Consider the following 20,000-nt stretch of genomic DNA (forward strand, 5'->3'; position numbering starts at 1 on the left):
GAGAGAGAGAGAGAGAGAGAGAGAGAGAGAGAGAGAGAGAGAAAGAGAGAGAGGGAGAGAGAGAGGGAGAGAGGGAGAAGGGGGGAGGATTGGAAGCGACGAAACTACAGGAAAATGTAAGAAAAAGAAATAAGACAAACAGACATGAAGCTGAATGTTTAAACAACTCATAGCCTACTGAGATAAGCAGAGGTGGAAAGTATGCCCACACTTCTAGAGTTTAAAGTCTGCTTTATATTTTACAGGTAATGTTCTTTACCGATTCACTTTATATCAAAACATATGCGTTTCAGTGGTGAAATTACATTTACTCAGAAACTACTAAGTACTCAGATATTATACTTAATTAAAAGTAGCAATAAGAGGAGAAATACTCTGTTACAACTAAAAGTCTTGAATTCAAAATCTTCAAACTCAAGTTAAAGTACAATCGTAGTAGCATCTAAATACACTGAAAGTATCAAAAGTACAAGTTGTTCATCATGCAAAATGTCCCATTACAAAAGTATTTATTACATATACATATTATTGTAGCTATTGTAATCAGTGATGCAATAATGCATTGTTGACTGTGGTAAAGGTTGAGCTCATTTGAATTACTTTTTATACGGCTGTGAAATCCCCCCTAAATTAAGCAATTATAATATATCCTAATTATAATGTGTATTATTATTCTGAATATGTAAAGTAACTAGTGCTAAAGCTGTCAGATAAACGTAGTGGAGAATAAAATAGGATAACATAACAATAATCAGATAACATACCATAATACTCAAATCAAGTACTTTCAAATTGCCCTTGCTGTAAGTACAGTACTTCAGAGTACTTTATTTGTACTCGTACAGGTTGATTTGTTGTGTAGCAAGAATATGATATCTATTTTGGATATCAGGATATGAGGAAAATAGATAGATAGATAGATAGATAGATAGATAGATAGATAGATAGATAGATAGATAGATAGAGAGATAGAGAGATGGATAGATAGATAACTAAAATCATTCATATACATATTCTCTTAAATAAAGTTACAATGAAAGCAGATTTTAAACTAAACTAAAAAAACAAAACCTAGTTACTTTCCAACTTACATTTTCTATTTTCTCCTTTTCTACAACAGAGACACAGTTTGTTGTTATCATTTGGGGTTTGGTTGGAAAAGTAAGTCCTGCATACAAAACCCTATTGTAGTAAAAGTCTGAAAGTATTTTAAGCAACATTTACTTGCAGTAAAATGTCCCATGTCAGTGTTTTCCTGTTATATCTGATCTTTCTGGATTAATATTCCTGCTGCATTAACGTTGCATTTTATTGCTGTAGATATTTAAGGTTTTGCTCATTTTTACTCCTTTATATACTGCTGGGTAGTTTAATTTGCAGCAATGCATCATGGTCTATACGATCATTATAGGTCTGTAGCGTCTGTCGCTCCCTGATGTAAGTCGAGTGAAGATTTGAGTCGCGTATGCGTCACTTTGCGAAGAGTTAAGATTTGAGTCGCGTATGCGTCACTTTGCGACAAGTAGCATACAAGATGCTAACGAGAGACTTCTGTTATGTCAATACAGTAAAACTGGACATAGCTACGTAACGAAGTTTGTTCCCTGCTAGCTACAAGTTAGCATCAAACACAACAAGGCTGTCAGTTGAATGACGTTTTAAGCTAACGTTAGCAATCAACCATAGCTAGCTAAAACGTTTATCAATGACTGCTAGCTTAGCTACAAGCTAGCATCAAACACATTAAGGCTGTCAGTTGAACAGCGTTTTGAGCTAACGTTAGCAATCAACCATAGAAAGCTAAAACATTTATAAATAACTGCTAGCTTAGCTACAAGCTAGCAATCAAACACAACAAAGGGTGCCACTGGAATGTTTTTTTTTTAGCTAACGTTAGCCATCAAACAACCATAGATAACTACAACGTTTCTGAAATGATACACTACGCTGTTTTCAGCGGGGAATGTCCCTTTAAGTAGAGAGGTTAGTAATGAGCGTCCTTTAGCGCCGCCGTGTGGCTGACTAATGTTACTAATCGCCTCCTAAACTGCACATAAACACCTCCTAAATCATGTAATATCAGAAAACAGGAGAAAACGGAATTGAGTTTGGTTATCAGCACGTTTGCAGATATTATTCTTAACACTTTAAAATAAAATAAAACTCCTATTATCCGGTTCTGAATTCATGTTCATCATCTTCTTATCAGTCTGGAAAATAAGGGTTTATGTGTTTTTTTAAATGTTGGCCTGTATAAAAAAATATAGGCCTGTATAATATTAAATTAAAATAGATTTGTGGATATTATTTTTGGTGTATAGTAATAGTTAATGGAGAAAGTGTGGGCTGTGTTTTGGACTTCGGTAAAGCTAGAAAGATATTCACAGATTCGAACTTCCGGGATTAATTAATTTGAGTTAAATCACAAACGACTTATCGTTCCTATATATTATATATATATCGTAGTAAGGTTGACAACGAGCTACACACTCATTTTCATCTAAACGAACCGTCCTACTACCTGGAGAGATAACACTGGTCTGTCCGAGCAGCCGGTGGAGAGACGAGAGTTTAGGGACCGTCTACAAATTAAAACACCGAGAAGAGATGCCACAAAAATATAGGAAGAAAAAATAGGACTTACCTCAATTATTACTTGTCTAATGGTAGTTGTACTACAGCCCCTACTTTAGAAAAAGTAAGTACAACCAGCAGGGGGCCATCTATGTGCCTAGCCCTTCTAGAGATCCAAATCGTTATTTATATGACATCTATTAATGATTTTGGCAAAAACAAATTCACCAAAATTTGAAATTTTCTTATCTTTTAAAAGTAGGCGCTGTAGTACAACGACCATTAGACAAGTGATAATTGAGGTAAGTTTGGAGGCATTACCTTATTTAATCAGTAAATTAATTAATATTTTAGTGGCATCTCTTCTCGGTGTTTTAATTTGTAGACGGTCCCTGAGCTCTTGTCTCCCTGCTGTCTCTCCACCGGCTGCTCGGACAGACCAATGTTATCTCTCCAGGTAGTAGGACGGTTCGTTTGGAAGAAAATGAGTTTGTAGCTCGTTGTTAACCTTACTACGATAGAAAAGATAAGTCGTTTGTAATTTAACAACATTTCGCTATAGATTAATTGATCCCGGAAGTCCGAATCTGTGATGTCTTTCTAACTTTACCGAGGTTTCAGTCGGATTGTTTTGTGCGCGCACAGGAAGAAAATGCACTTCCAGTTGACAAAACAAAACGAAAAGAAGAAGCTAAAAACAGATTTCTGGGCAACGTGTTTAATGGTGAACACACAGCGAGGATTGGAGTGAGTCTGACAGCGCGTGGGGTTAAAGCTGCTGGTCCACCTGTCACGTATGACACGTAGTGGACTGGAAATGAGCAACAAGGAAGCAGAACTTGGCATCAGTCCACCGCCTTTCTCCGCCCCCTCCACCCGTACTCCTCCGATAAACGACAGAAGTTAAGCTAATTCCAGCGCGTGTGTGGTGTAGTTCTCAGACGGACTTCGTCATGAAGAAGCTGATGGTGCTCGTGCTCCTCCTCCAGGTGTCCGGATGTGCGGACAGCAGGTGCTTCTGTCAGGTCAGCCACTTACTGATCGACATATTTAATATTCTGCGTATAGTTTCCATTGTAATGGGACTTTATACCCTCTTCAATAGGCCTACCTGTGTTTAAGACATCCACCTGCTAGAGCAATGAAAAGCTAGAGGAATAAAAGCTAGAGCACTTAAAATCTAGAGAAATAAAAGCTAAAGCAATTAAAAGCTAGAGAAATAAAAGCTAGAGCACTTAAAAGCTAGAGGAATAAAAGCTAGAGCACTTAAAATCTAGAGAAATAAAAGCTAAAGCAATTAAAAGCTAGAGAAATAAAAGCTATAGCAATTCAAAGCTAGAGAAATAAAAGCTAGAGCAATTAAAAGCTAGAGAAATAAAAGCTAAAGCAATTAAAAGCTAGAGAAATAAAAGCTAAAGCAATTAAAAGCTAGAGAAATAAAAGCTAAAGCAATTAAAAGCTAGAGAAATAAAAGCTAGAGCAATTAAAAGCTAGAGAAATAAAAGCTAGAGCAATTAAAAGCTAGAGAAATAAAAGCTAGAGCAATTAAAAGCTAGAGAAATAAAAGCTAGAGCAATTAAAAGCTAGAGAAATAAAAGCTAGAGCAATTAAAAGCTAGAGCACTTACAATTTAAAGCTAGAGCACTTCAAAGCATACTAACCTGTTTTGTTTAAAAAATAAAAACACGTAGGCTTATGTGGTAAATTATACACGCCTTTATTACTTGCAGTGAAAAGTAACTAAGTACATTTACTCACGTGCTGTAGGCGTACTTAAGTAAAAATTTGACGTAGCCTACTTGTATTGTATACTGAGTATTTTCATTTTAGGCATTTGTGTCAATGTTTCCTCTGCACTTGCCTTACATTTCATAGGCAAATATTGCACCTTTTACTTACCTACCTACCTACCTACTTATATGACAGCTTTAGTTACTTTCCAAATTAATGTTTGCACACAAAACATGTCGATTAATCGATTAGTTGATCTATAGATAATTAGTTGGTCAGGAATAGATTAGATTCAACTTTATTGTCATTACACAGGTACAAGGCATCGAAATGCAGTTTGGGTCTAACCAGAAGTGCAGTAGCAGCAGGTGCAGGATATACACTGGTTCCATAAGTGCAGGACATGGATATGTACTGAATAAATATAGAAATGAATACTATTATAAACAGAATTTTACAGATAGATTTATCTTTTGAATATAATATATAGATAACTAGTATTGTGAACAAGATTTACAGCTGGATATGTACTGAATATTATATACAGGTGAATATTATTATCTATATATATATATATATATATATATATATATATATATATATGTAAAGATGGCTATTACTATAAACAGAATTTTTACAGATATATATATATATATATATATAAATATATATAAGTTAGGCTAGAATGAGCAGTATAACAATGTAACACATAGTAGATTTATTTGATCAGGACAATGCATATTAATCTACATTTCTGTTATGCGACCAGTGTTAACCAGTTGGCTAATTTTAAGCTGTAGTCCTGGTTACCCAGCATGCACGTCTATATGGTGGGAAACCGGAGGAAACCCACGTAAACACGGAGAGAACTTAACAAAATACTTGGTAATTAATTTAAATGATGGCAACTAATCGACTTATTGATGAATTGTGGTGTGTTTTGTGTCTAACGAAGGTCACAGGAGACCTGGACGACTGCACTTGTGATGTGGAGACCATCGACGGCTTTAACAACGACCAGCTTTTCTCCAAACTTCAAACTCTTCTGGAGTCAGACTATTTCAGGTTCTACAAGGTAAAGCGACCTGATGGATAATACATACACACACACACACACACACACACACACACACACACACACACAGAGTAATAGTAGCAACTTTTAACGACTCATAACAAACAGACTCGTAAGTAATAGACCTAACTAATTACACTAAATGATGCATCATAAACACATTTTTTCTTCTTTTCTTTTGTATTAATAAACAATCTAAGAATTATTTAAAAAAAACAGCAACAGGATAAAAACCAGGATAACATGTGACTTGATATAATAACACTACAATAAAGTATAAAACAGTAAACACATAGATTTATACAATGGATGTAGGAGAGTGATGACACTCAACTTCAGTTATCAGACAGTACGACTATCTTAAATGAGAGCATTCAAACTGAACTTAAATCTGGACACCACCCTCATCTTAATAACAACAGGGGAAACTGCAGTTATGACTGAATGAATCATGTCAGTGTCCACAGCCAGATGTTTCTGGAAGGTTCACTGGTGTCAAGTGGAGCGTGAGAAACAGAGAGAAAGAATACTGCAAAATGAACAAGACGGGACAATAACACATGCAATGTTTGGACTTGATCCTCCGCAGGTGAACCTGAACAAGGCGTGTCCGTTCTGGACGGTCCGCAGTCACTGTGGTCTGAAGGACTGTGCTGTGCAGCCGTGCTCTCCTGTGAGTACCTCCTCTCCTCTCCTCTCCTCTCCTCTCCTCTCCTCTCCTCTCGCCTACCTGCTCCAACTCACCTGTACTCACATCAGACTCACTAAACATTCTGTGTTCCCACAGAACGACGTGCCAGAGGGGATCAGATCCTCCTCCCACAGCAAGGTGAGTCAGGGTCAGGTGACCAGGAGTCGCCAATGTTACTTCTAATAAACACAACGTTTATTCAGTTTAAACTTTTATTGAGTGCACAGATTGCTTAGACTCACATGTCACGCATGCGCTAACCTGCACACACCGGGAAAAACCTTCTGCCGTAGTAAACATTGTAGAGGGGAAATAACATGTTAACAGCCTGTTACTTTCATTCAGGACTTTCATTTTGTCAAACTTTATCCTGAAAATGTACTTCCACTAATCCAGTCAGTAGTGGCAATCTGTCCACAATTAATGCCACTGGATGAAATCTGAAGCCCTTTTTAAAATCTTGCTGGTGCAAATAATGAGGTCCGCCGTCAAAATTTTAGGTAAAAGGACATACAAAAAGACCGACTTGAATGATTAAAAGCCGAGAACGACGAGATCTAAAATCATTACTCTCACACAGCTGAGGTTGATAAACTGTGTGGCTTCCCGGATCCAGATTCCTTGTCCCCCTCACCTGTGATTCCCTTTCTAATCAGCAATTAGCACCCACACACAGGTGCGCAGGTGACAGAACAAAAAAAACATTCACGCAGACCTTCCGCACACACACACACACACACACTAGACACATAACAACGGTATATATTCAAATTGACCATACACAGTCTAAAAACATAATAATTCACCATGTTTGATGCATCTGACAGGTTAGGTGACATTCATTTCAAGCCCCATACACTACTGTTTCTATGTCTAATCTGAGAATTGTGGAAAAAGATAAATTAATCAAGGTTCATCACTCTCTCCCTTTACTTTCCCCTCACTAAGACTGTATACCATCAAGCAGCCACTAATTTCCAACACAGTGCCGATTAGTAAGCCCTAAATCCCCTAATGTTTCAACCAGAGTTTGGCAATGTAATTAAATAAATAACTAACTTAGGGATTCTAATAGCTTTGAGGATTTATAGAAGGTGACAATAAACAGGATAAAAAAACAACAACTATGTAAGACATTTTTGGATAATAACTAAGTAATTCTGAGGAAACAAAGAGACTGAGGGGTCAAGAGGGAGTATAAAAGAAGATATTATTAAAAAAGACATTTGAAGAAATAAACTGGAGCTTTTTAGCAAAGTATGGTATCACCACAAATACATTTGGGGCCACTGCTGCTATACAGTAGATAAGGGATTTTTAAGGCACTCTTAGAAATTTGAGCTCTGTGTGTGTGTGTGTGTGTGTGTGTGTGTGTGTGTGTGTGTGTGTAGTATTCAGCAGAATTAAACGAGCAGCCGGTTGAGTGTGAGCAGGCGGGGCATCTCGGAGCTGTAGATGTTTCTTTAAGGTGAGTCACAATAATACTGTATAAGATCACTGTTAAACATTAAATACTAACTATACTAATACTTACTACTATTCTGGGTCATACTAGGTTTATGTGTAATATAACTAATAATAATTGGGCCAAACAGGCAAAGCTTGAACCAACAGACTTCTCTGTCTTCATTTCCAGTGACGAGACCAGAGAGGCTCTGCTCAACTGGAGCAAACACGACGACGAGGCAGAGCGCTTCTGCGTGGTCGACGGTACGTTTCCATCAGATATACAAAACACCGGATCGGACCGAAACGTGTGTTTTTAATTCAACGCACACTAGACGTAGGACTGCTCTATTATTGGGAGTGGGGGGGGTGGGGTGGCGGGAGAGTAATCATATCCATACATCTTTGTCCGCTTATCCGGGGTCGGATCATCCCCGTAAAAATCATACTCATGATAATTTGGTTTAATGTTGAAATCACGATTACTTAACACAATTACTTCTTGTCTTTTGTAAAGATGTTGCAACTATTGAACTTAAACAGGGAAACAAAATCAACCGTGAAAACACTTTGAACTGTGAAATTTCCGTTAAAGGTCCCATGGCATGAAAATGTCGCTTTATGAGGTTTTTTAACATTAATTTGAGTTCCCCCAGCCTGCCTGTGGTCCCCCAGAGGCTAGAGATGGTGATCGGTGTAAACCGAGCCCTGGGTGTTATAGCAACTTCCAGCTGACTGTGTGACTTGTTGTTTCCCAGACGAGGAGTCACCGGACTCCCAGTATGTGGACCTGCTGCTGAACCCGGAGCGTTTCACGGCCTACAGAGGACCAGAGGCCTGGCAGATCTGGAACAGCATCTACGAGGAGAACTGCTTCAAGTAAACCCTCACATTATAAAACAATTACAGCGGAGATCAGAGGATGATCTTCAGCTATTTTGTTGCTTTTCAGGTGACCTTTTCATCCCCAGATGTTTTGATGTTGAATGTTTGTGATAAACTGATGTGTTGAGGAAATTCTCTTACTTGGATCAGCTGGAAATGCAGCGTGACAAATCTGAAAACAGGGCTGTTTCATCATCACGCCACGAAAAGTTGACTTTTTACAGATACAATACGTGGTTCTCACAGGACAGTGACGCACAAACATATGATAATCTGTTTCAATAAGATGCGTTGTTGTAGATTAAACTACCCAACGGTGAATATAAAGCAGTTAAAATGAGCACCACCTTAAACATCTACAGCAGGGAAATGCAACATAAACATTAATGCAGCAGGAATATTAATCCAGAAACCTCAGATCTAAGAGAGAAACACTGAGGGAACACTGAACTGCATTATATATATATATATATATATATATATATATATATATATATATATATATATATATATATATATATATATATCTTTACTTTTCATACTTTAAGTAAATGTAGTTGATAATACTTCCATAAGTTAACATTACTTAAGCCACCGTGGCTAAAAAGCATGTATGAATGTAAAACAGTGTTGGATGAGCGAGCTAGAGCATCAATTTTACTTAGCAGTAGTTTATTTTGAACATGTAAAAAATAAATATATACACATACATTCTCGCATACGTATGTATAATTAAAATGACAGATAAATAAGGCCATGTAGTTCTCAGCACAATCTTCCAAAACGATTGAAAGTAATGAAAACAAAATTGGTAAATGATCAGAGAGCGCTGTACAAAGCACTACTCAGGGCAATAAAAGTCTCTTTTCTTATTGTTTCTCAGAGATTATATTCTAAACACAAATACATACACCCACCCCCCCCAAGGGGCCGCATTGTCAGATTATTAGTGACCCTGTCTGTTTCCGTGTGTCTGTGTCAGCTGTGCACCAGCACACTGTTACAGCATTGGCTCGGGGTTACTGTACATGGGGCCCAGAAACGTCCCAAACACAGCAAAATAGAAAGAAAAGACAGAATCCAGGCAAGGGACAAGGTCTCTGCAGATATAGAGACCATCACACACTTCTAATGGGGTCATAAAGGGTGATTAAGAGGGATTACTTAAGTATTATTTAGCAGTCTATACATGGATTTCTGACACTGCATAGTATACCCTTTTTGCATCCAAAAGGTCAGAAGGCCTTCATTTGAAGCCCCGTACAATATTGCTTAAATGTCCAATCTGGGAAAAGTAAGAAGCAGAGTTAATTGTTCTGTCCCTTTACTTCCCCCTCACAGACCGTATACCATCAAGCGACCACTAATTCCCAACTTGTTCCACAGCGGCTCAGGAAGTGAAGGTAAGAGGGTGACGTCTCACCACTATTCCCTTAATTTGGACCGTCAGTTTGGTCTCCGTGTGTCTGACCACAACATTGTGTTCATTTATTTACAGCAAAGACCTTCTACAGTTGGCTGGAAGGTGAGCTGACGTTTCACCTGCAGAGAGAACAAGTTGTTCTTTTGTTTTCTCTCTTGTCTGAGTGTTTGTCTTTGTCTCCCAGGTCAGTGTGTAGAGAAGAGGGCTTTCTACCGCCTCATCTCCGGGCTCCATGCCAGCATCAACATACACCTGAGCGCCAGATACCTCTTGGATGGTGAGACCCTCTAACACTCGCTCAGACCCTCACTGGCTCGGTCAGTCACTGGGTTAGCTTAGCTTAGCTTAGCTTAGCTTAGCATAAAGACTGAAAGCAGGGGGGAAACGGCTAGCCTTGCTCTGTCCAATGTGGAATAAAAAGTTTGTGCGTCTTGGTTCTTTAGTGCACAAACAAACAGAAATTTAAAAATGCAAACGCAATTGTGATATTCTGAAAACGTTACCAGACTTATCCTGGACACCAGCAGGGACGTTCTCAGAGCGTTCTGGGAATGAAAAATATTTAAAAAAAGGTCAATTTATTACCTTGAATGAAATGAGAGATTTGTCTGGGTTTGAAAATTGTTGGAAACGTTTGTGATAATGTAAGTACTCCACTCCAAAAAATATAACAATAAATGGGTAGTCGTTTTTAGACATTTTTTTTAGGCGGAAAAGTTACATAATATACCTTTTAGGTAACTGTCCTGTCCGCGCTGAGTGTCCTTAGCTGTGTTATGATTCACTAGGGGAGGTAAAATAATCGATTCTTAGATGCATTGCAATTCTCTCTAGAACGATTTGAGTCTTGATTCTGATAAGTTAATAATCTATATAAAAAGTGGTGATTTTTGTTAATTTAAAAGTTACCGTCTCCAGAAATGTACAGATCAGAAAACAGAGGGACTGAACGAGGATAATGGACAACTTGAATGAACAACTTAGAGTTTAGGCTAGAGTTCAGAAAAAACACACTAAAATGGCCAAAAGGTAAAAAAATATTTAGAATTGTATATATACACAGATCTAATAAGACATACGTAAAATAATTAGGCAAAACACATAAAGGCTGTTCATCTAGTTAATCACATTACATGTGACCACCTCATGTCTCCGATCCTCCACCTTTAAACAGGACTGAGCCTCTGACATGGAAGATCACTGTGAGAGAAGGGGACCTTACAAGCATGTTTAAGGCTGAAGCATGGAATGACTACGCGATAAAAGCCTCAGTAGACCTTCTGTGTGACAAATACGTGTCAAAATCTAAGCTTTGTCCAGCTGCTTTGTCTAGAAAGGGATTAGCAAACTCTGGGTAACAAACTCAGATTCACATGTTACATGTATATTTTATAAATCACCCATGGAAACGTACAAAGCAAATCGTTGCATTGAGATGCATCGATGATCGTTTTAGAATTGAATTGTGAGGTGTCAAGAGGTTCTTATCCTTGTTCTTTACTCCTAACCATATATCTTTTATATATTTAGTATTATTCATCATTCCCATTCTCAAATCTAACTTATTATTTACTATTTACTCATCATTCTCATATCTCTCTTATTTGTTATTTATTCATCGTTCTCTTTTTCTATATCAGAACTGTCCATAATGTTCATATTGTAATATAATAACATAATACTTTATACTTTATCCCAGCATCTTTGCACTATGCTCCATATTTTTAATAATTGTATTGATCGCTTCATTGCACTCATGCCTCTCTATTGTTCTGTTTAGAGTATGTATATATTGTGTGTATATATTAGTGTGTATATTTTTTGTTTTGGTTGTTTTGTGTGTAAGCACAGTGTGAGCAACAATGCTCCAAAGAAAAATTCCTCGTATGTCCTCATACCTGGCGAATAAAGCTGATTCTGATTCTGATCCTGATCTCTCTCTCTCTCTGTTAACCCTTTCCTTCCCCCAGACAGCTGGTTCCAGAAGAAGTGGGGTCACAACGTGACCGAGTTCAGGCAGCGTTTTGATTCGGAGCTCACGGCCGGCGAGGGCCCCAAGAGGCTCCGCAACCTCTACTTCCTGTTTCTGATCGAACTGCGAGCGCTGGCCAAAGCTCTGCCCGTCATCCAGCAGCCTTCCTTCCACCTGTACACCGGCAGACCGGAGGAGGACCGGAGACACAAAGAGCTGCTGCTGCACATCCTGCAGCTGGCCCGGTCAGTCTGATACTGGTCTATATCAGCAATATATATTCAATGTGTCATTTATGGGATTGATCCATCCAAAGATTCTGCTGAATGTCCCTCATTTTTGGCCAGATGTCCCTTACCTTCCACTTTGTTTTTGTTGGCATTCTTGAGTCCGGTCAATTCGGGAAAAATCTCCAAGGTAGAACCGACAATCAAATTATACTACATACTCTAACATATCTTTTATATGTCTTTTTTTTCGAATAAAATTCTCATCACACACTTGACAGCCATTTCAATTCCAGAGCACGCCTGCCTATGTGCACATGTTCCACTGAAAGGCTGTTTTGCAGCAGCACTGTCATTGTGTCGGCCGTTAAGCGCCGCCCAAGACCATTGTGATTGGTTTGAAGATGACCAATGAACCAGAGCCCGTTTTTCTCCCATCCCGGGTCGTTTTTGGACTTGCCAGACCTTCCTCCGCAGCGCTGTGGAGGAAGGTCTGGCAAAGCAAGACTAGTCTGACACTGAGACCAGAACAGCTCCAGATTTCATACAGTTTATTTTCTCAGTTTTGCAATTTCCATATACATGGTAAATGTTCATTTTTGTTTATTTACTTTTCACTTTTTTCATTAATTTTTTTTCATTTATTTTTCATTCTTTCATTTTTTTAAATATCATATTGCCACTTTAAGAAGAGATAAGGTTTTGATCTCCAGAGGGAAGATACAGTTGTTAGAACACCACATGGACAGAAATAAGTACAGATAGGGCAAGTACAAAATAAATAAGAGGTATATTAAACTAAAATAAGAATAGAGTAATTGTTAAAAATTATGCAAGAGAAAATAAAGACAAAATTACGAGATACAAGGGACAGTATTATAGTTATTTCTCAGTTTTTTTGCAAGTAATTTTCACATTTGTTTTAGTTTCTTGTAAAATCTTTTCTGAATAGTTAACTTAATAAAGGCACTAGTGGTGGGAGGAGCTTATAGATGACGTCCAATGACATTTCTTCACTTCTCATTGGTGTAAAAGTTTCTTGTGCTGCTGTCATCTTCATTATATAACTCGACTTTCCTCTTCCAGATCTTTCCCTCTACACTTTGATGAGAGGTCTCTGTTTGCTGGGGATGAAAAAGAAGCAGCCAAACTGAAGGTTTGTCAATCATTAAACTGCAGAAATCAAAATAAAGGACAGATTAATAACTTCTTGTATTCAAGGAGAATCCAGCTGAATTTATCAAGCGAGAATAACACCCATGTTTTATGACAGACATGGACAGCAGAGCTTTGTGGACATAATACGACTGTTTAAACTCAGATCATTTAAAATGAGACTCTTCTTGTACCTCTTACCACTAAACAAGAGAAAGATAGCTATCTAAATGACTACTTCACCCCCTCATTTAAAGTCAGTCTTTTACCCACCCCAGTAAAAACTCTTACGTTTGTGCTGAAGTTAAAAAACCGAGTGCAGGGCGCCCGGTTGGTCCAGTTGGTGGAGCGCGCCCATGTGTAGAGCTTTGCTCCTAGACTCCGACCTGTGGCCCTTTGATGCATGTCGTCGTCGTCGTCCCCAGTTTTGATTTTTGTGTTTTCTGTGATTTATTGTGATTCATTTAAATAATTTGAGTTGAACTGCACTTGTAATACACATAACTTAATATTGATTTAGGAAAGCAGTAAAATGACAAAGTACACTCAAGTCTATTTTTGAAGATTATATTTGGGGCATTTTAAGCGTTTATTGACAGGATAGCTGAAGATATGGGGGGGGGTTGACATACAGCAAAGGGTTGGAGGTTGGAGTTGAACCTGGGCCCACTACTTTAGAGTAAACCTTAACATATGGGCGCCCGCTCTACCAACTGAGCCATCTGAACGCCCGTCGTGAACCAGTTTTAACGTATTTCTGAGAGTGACATGAGAGTGTTTTTGTCAGGAGGACATCAGATTGGCCTTCCTCAACATCTCCAGGATCATGGACTGCGTGGGCTGCTTCAAGTGTCGACTGTGGGGGAAACTGCAGGCGAGTTGTATTAATGGCGTTTAGTATGATCTGTGGGTGAATGTTAAACGATCCAGTCAAACCGTTATATGTATTGGATCATAGGATTTCATTGTGATTTCTCTTCTTTGTCTCTCTCTCTCTCTCATCACCAGACTCAGGGATTAGGTACAGCGCTAAAGATTTTGTTTTCAGAGCGCCAGATTGAAGCTCTGCCTACGTCCAGCAGCAAGCGACCCAGTTTCCAGCTCAGCCGACAGGAGATCTCCTCCCTGCTCAACGCCTTTGGAAGGTGATACATTTCAAATGATATCCTCAGAAAAACAGCTGTTAATGGCAGTGGGAGTATGCTGTATATTTTACTTTTTCTTCATGAATCGTCCCGCAGGATTTCCACAAGCATCAGAGAGCTGAAAAACTTCCGATCTCTGCTAGCAGAGGAGCGGTGACCGTGGACAGATCGACTCTCCTGCCTCAGTTCTGCTAAAATGTCCTTTAAACTTCAATCAGAGTTTAGCATCAGCTTTCAAGGTGAAGCAGTGGTGGAGGAACAATGAAAATCCCAGCTCCACGTAAAAGTCCTGCATTCAAAATCTTACTTAATTAAAAGTACAACAGTTTAAGCATCAGGTTTGGTATAGAAGAAGGCTTTCTGTGCTCTTTATGAGAGTAACGTTAACGTTACTGATAGTGTTTTTTGTTGTTGTTGATAATAGCATATTTCCCATTTTCCTTATACCTTGCAGCCTACTGTCAATAACGTTATTTGTCAGTTTTTTCGATATTCAGTGTTTAAAGCACAGTTCATTCTCCTATTCAAAATCCTACTCAAGTAAAAGTACAAAAGAATCAGCATCAAAATACACGAAGCACCAAAAGTAAAAGTACTCATTATGAAGAATGGCCCCTTGTAGAATATATTATATTACTGGATTATAATTATTGATGCGTTACGGTTTTCATTGCTTTAATATTGCAGCTGGTAACGGTGGGGCTCATTGTTATTACTTAATATACTGCTGGATAGCTTAATCTATAATAGTTATTTACATTAGTATTCATTAAGTTATTATTATAGTGTTATGCCAAACATATGGGATTTCAACACAGCAGTATTGAACAGAGATTTTCCAGTCTTGCATGTATAAATCATGTGGAGAAATACATGAAGAAGAAAACATATCTCCTATCAGAGCTTTTTTTCCCTCTTCTCCCGGGCTTTTTAAATATTACTGGATAATTTATTTGGTTCACATTTGGACAGCCATCTCAGTCTTTGATCATCATCCATATTTACAAAATCAATATCTGTGTTTGTCTTCCTAAACAAGCGTTACGCTGTTCACAGTAAAAAGGACAGCGTGGGAACCAAAACGTAACTCATGTTCTATATAATTTAAACTACACATCGGACACTTTTGTTCTCGTATATTTAAAATATTGTCCAGTTCCAATATATAATATATGTTTTATTTGTTGATTATATTTGTGTTAATAAATCTAAATCTGCAGAGTAATTAAAGCTGTAAAATAAATGTAGTGCAGTAAAATATACAATATTTGTCTCTAAAATATAGTGGAGCACAAGTACAAAAAGTTACATAAAATACATATACTCAATGCATATACAAATGTTCAAGTACCTTAAAATTGTACAAAATAAATGTAGCCTACTTAGTTACATTCCACTGGAAAGAATAGTCATTTTTCTAAAATTGGATTTGAAGCCTTGTCACGTTACACTTCAAATAATATCTAATACTTACTATTATATGAATGTGGCTTAAAGTATCTTGTTGAGTGAAATTGTAAAAACATTTATATGGAAATGTGCTTTAAGTGTCTTTATTATTATTCTGGTGTCCTGAGGATGGCGCTGCTTGGAAAGCAAATGATTTTCAATGAATACATACGTGTTTAAATTCATCAAAAATCAAAGCTATTGCAAAGCTACTACATATAAAGTATATGTAAATAAATATAATATATGTATATACATATTTGTGTAATAGCTTTGCGAAATCTTCATTTAATTTAAACAAGAAATATTTGCAGTGTGTTAAGGTAAGAAACTGAGAATAAAATTTATATATTTTAAATTAACTTTCAGACATTGTCTTCATAACTTACACGTTTTCACAAGAACTTGACGTGTGTGTGTGTGTGCGTGTGTCAGTTATATCAGTAGGTCTGGGTTAATGGTGCCTTCAGGTACACTTCGAGAACTCAACCCTCCATGTTTAGCTTGTTGGTTGACATTTATTCAAGATTTCTTTCCTACAAATAATAGTACCAAAAGTTGTTTGTGTGGGCCACTAAGGTCTTTATAAAAGCATCCAAAGAGCGTCATGTCATGGCGCATTTAAGGCATGAGCGTTATTGACTTTTTTTCTTTTTTAAATAATATAAACTATACTATGTTTTTGTCTGGAGGTAAACAAAGTTTTCCCACAGATTTATAAGCCAATTAATCTTAAAAGCATATGATAAATTTATATGTGAAATATTTTTTTTGTAGTAATATTGTTAACTATACTGTTTTTGGTTTGGAGGTAAATCTAGATTATAACGGTATTTTATTTTTCTTGATTTTACACTTTCAATCTCATCAACAGGCATAAAATGAAATTGCTTGTAAACTAAATATCTTCCTCATTATATAATAAGCTTGTAAATAAATACGTCAAGATGAGTGTTTTTGTCTGTACAATTTTACAAATGAGCAATACATTAGCTGTTAAAATACATCTGTTTTTAACTATCATCACTATTATAATTAACTATCATTAGTCTTTGTTTGGACTGGAGATAAAGAGATATAACGTTTTCTGTTTGTTGATTTTATTTTATTTTTTGACTATTCACAAGTGAATTAATCTGACGGGCTATCTCACGAGTCTATTAACATTCTTTTTTCTTTTTCTTTTTCAACATTTTTTCAGGTTTTTTAAACTGTAGGTGCACTGTACGTAGGTACAGTAAAGGGATATTAAAAAACATTTGTTGTTAATTTTTTAGTTTATAAAAAAAAATCTTAGCCATGTATTAAATTAACTCATCCTTATGTGAGGAAATGGATGGTTTTTTTTTTCTTCCAGTCTGTAGTAGCGTTTTTCCCGACACCCCCTGAAGGCAGCATAAAGCCGGCCAGCGGGCAGTGAAGGGTTAAACTGTAATAGGATGAATGGATATTGTGGCGAGCAGCATCTGATTACACAGTAACGCCAGTAGGCATCGGAGGGGGAAGACACTGTTTATCCACCAGCCGAAGCTGTTCCTCGGTCCCCTCCGAAGAAGAAACCCTTTTTATTTTTTAAATTTCACTCAGGAACTTTACTTTTTAACCGAGGAGAGAAACACCGAAGCCACGTTTAACCAGTGGGACATTTTTGGGATCTTCCCACCGTATAAATGGCTGAGGGGGACCGACGCTCGACTGCGGAGTAAACTTTAAAGATGTCGCAGTTTGTGGAGCTTTGAAAAGAGGACTAGCTAAACGCTGTTTTTAACGAGGAAATCCATCAGGAGAGGCGGTCAGACCCGCTGCAACTCCGAGAGGATTTTGGTTTGTTTCTCTGGGAGAAACAGGTAAGAGAGACCTCACCTGTCCGCTGCACACCGCACACGTTGACACTGTCAAAATCCCGTTTTACATACGTACTTGTCAATAAATAAATAAATAAATATCATCAGTACTTTAACAACCGAACTGTGTTTTTAACGGAGTAGCTAGCTAGCTAGCTAACGTCATCGAAGACTTATAGCTAGCGTTAGTTAACGTTATTGACAGTTGGCTGCGTGATATAATGAAAGCTGTGTGATTATGCTATTATCAAAAAGCTCTAAAAAACTAGCTAGCTATTAGTTACGTTACTCTTACAAAGTGTACAAAAGTTTATAGAGATTCGTCTTCTTTACCAAACTGTTTAAAGTCACATTTTATTTTTAAAGGTGAATTGAGTGTTCTTTGACCAATAGGGGGCAGAAAATCTAAATTCATCGTTAACTTATTAAGTTGTTGTTATTGACATGTTGTCTGTTTACACACCCAGCAGACATGGAGCAACTCTTAGAAACACTGGTGATGCTAATGCTAGTACTAGCATTCAATGTTAGCTTGCTAGCTTTAAAGATGCTAGCTTAGCTTAGGTAAATAAATTAAGTTGCTGCTCCAGGTGAACAGAGTGCCATTAACTTTCTATATCAAAATAGGCCCGTTGTTTGTTGTTGTTTGTTGCTGTTGGTGTTTTCTTGACTGAATAACTTTTTCAATGTTGTGGCGGCTTTTTTTGATGTTTTTTCCCAAGTTTTTTTGATATTTCTAATGTTGAAATGTTCAGCTTATTTCAAAGGGCCTTTTTTTGTGATGAAAAAACTGAAAATGGGTCAAATTTGACCCGAGGACAACACGAGGGTTAAGGGATTTAAAAAAAAAAAAAAAGAAGAAAGAAAGTAGGGGGCAGAAACGCTTAAAGATATCGTTCGCTTATCAAGTTGTTTTCTAGCCAGCCGCTTTGTGTCTTTACAAGTTCAGCAGACACGGAGCAATACTCTTATTTGTGAGGCACAGGTGTTGATAATGCTAATAACATTACTAGCACGTGGTTATTATCAAAATAGGCCAACATTTGGACACATATAAATGTATATACTCAATTAAATTATTTAAAACGGTTACAGAGGAAGTCATTCTCCTTTTTTCAGATGTTGGATTTACTTAACTTTTAAGTCTTTTTTTATTTTTTAAAGCTGCTTTAAGTATATTTGTTCAGTAGAAAATACAAAACAAACTGACAGAAGCGCAGCCACAACTCACTGTTATCTTATCAAGTTGTTATGGCTAATAGGTTGGTCGGCACTGGGATGATAATGTTGTTGTGGGTCTGTCTGTTTGGCAACCTTCACCCTCCTCTTAGCTCTGTTTTGGTCTCCACCATCTCCCAAGAAAAAACAAACAAACATCTGACTCATTAGCTGCCAGATGATTTCTTCACCACTTGGTTGCTAAATGTGCCGTTCTGCTGCAAGGTGCTGTGGACCGAACAGTCAACCTTGTTTATTTATTTGCATCATGCAAATAAACCAAACAATGCATCATGCAAATAAAAACACAGGACACAAGTTGATAGTGTAAAAACCAAAAATGTAATTTGAATAGTCCAAACAACCTAAAAACAGGTTATTACAAAATAAAGAAGTAATCTAGAATCAATAGTGACAGCTTTAAGAAGCCAAGAGGCTTTTCATGTGAATCCTTTTTGAATACACATCATTTACAAACAGTGTGCAGAACCAATACTGCGGTACTAGATGTACATTTTAAATTAAAATAAAGCAATTTGAAATTTCATTAAACACTTTTTTAAGCTCTAAGTAAACTAAAAGTAGTGGTACTCGATTGTCAGAAGAATATCTGAAGTTTTTAAAAACGGGGAGTGTGTTTGAAATAAAATTGTATACACTAACAAACTGGCTAGCTGTTAGCCAATCAGTGTCAAGCAGCTTAGCTCGTTGAATTTGAATGAGAACTGGAACAAATTGAACTGAGTCCTTCAGGCTTTCTAAACCCTGCCAGAATGACTTGAAACCAGGTAACCAAGGCATTGTTTTCCACAACAAGATGTTCAGGCATTACCACAAAGTAATGAAACACGTGTGGCAGTTCACCTTTTAAGGACGGCAGCAATTCAAATGTGCCTTAATTTACCAAAACCTTTAGCCCAAAGAGGCTAAAAAGCTATGTAGTTGAAGAGTTGGGTGATAATTCTGATTGACACTACAAGTGACCTTTTTCACACAGATTACAGAATTTAAACCTAAAAAAAATCAGTTTAAAATGCTTTGTGAATCTGACACCTCATGATGGTTAAGGAATGAGTGTTGAGTGGACACATCCACCTCTAAATCCTTTCTACCCACTAAAGGTTTCATCAGAGGAGACCAGTAGTCAACAGGTCAACAGAGGTCC

General features: G+C 37.3%; 2 protein-coding genes and 1 long non-coding RNA gene across 6 annotated transcripts in view; 2 read left to right on the forward strand and 1 right to left on the reverse strand.

Moving 5' to 3' along the window:
* Nucleotides 1-3,461: 3,461 nt before the first annotated feature.
* Nucleotides 3,462-15,400, forward strand: ero1a (endoplasmic reticulum oxidoreductase 1 alpha). Its single transcript, XM_034864236.1, has 15 exons — nt 3,462-3,599; nt 5,261-5,380; nt 5,970-6,053; nt 6,168-6,209; nt 7,463-7,539; nt 7,708-7,781; nt 8,276-8,396; nt 9,744-9,805; nt 9,901-9,927; nt 10,010-10,102; nt 11,796-12,042; nt 13,111-13,180; nt 13,967-14,053; nt 14,188-14,324; nt 14,421-15,400. The coding sequence occupies exons 1-15, from the start codon at nt 3,528-3,530 to the stop codon at nt 14,479-14,481; spliced, it is 1,374 nt and encodes a 457-aa protein (XP_034720127.1). The 5' UTR covers nt 3,462-3,527; the 3' UTR covers nt 14,482-15,400.
* On the reverse strand, nt 9,984-15,841 carry LOC117942044. The gene is made up of 3 exons (XR_004656053.1): nt 15,722-15,841; nt 13,098-13,101; nt 9,984-9,996 (listed from the first exon to the last, which is right to left on the reverse strand). It is a non-coding gene; the product is annotated as an uncharacterized LOC117942044 (long non-coding RNA).
* Nucleotides 15,842-17,205: 1,364 nt separating this feature from the next.
* The window catches only part of pacsin3 (protein kinase C and casein kinase substrate in neurons 3), a 32,617-nt gene continuing 29,822 nt past the window's right edge, over nt 17,206-20,000 (forward strand). For 3 of the 4 annotated variants that reach the window (XR_004655582.1, XM_034864502.1, XM_034864671.1), the window contains exon 1: nt 17,207-17,620. The gene's annotated coding sequence lies outside the window, so the exon portion shown is untranslated. Of the gene's footprint in view, nt 17,621-20,000 lie in introns of all 4 variants that reach the window. The other variant, XM_034864793.1, reaches the window with a different exon arrangement.

Source organism: Etheostoma cragini, chromosome 1 (assembly GCF_013103735.1).
Source record: "Etheostoma cragini isolate CJK2018 chromosome 1, CSU_Ecrag_1.0, whole genome shotgun sequence".
In the NCBI taxonomy this organism is placed as follows: Eukaryota; Metazoa; Chordata; class Actinopteri; order Perciformes; family Percidae; genus Etheostoma; species Etheostoma cragini.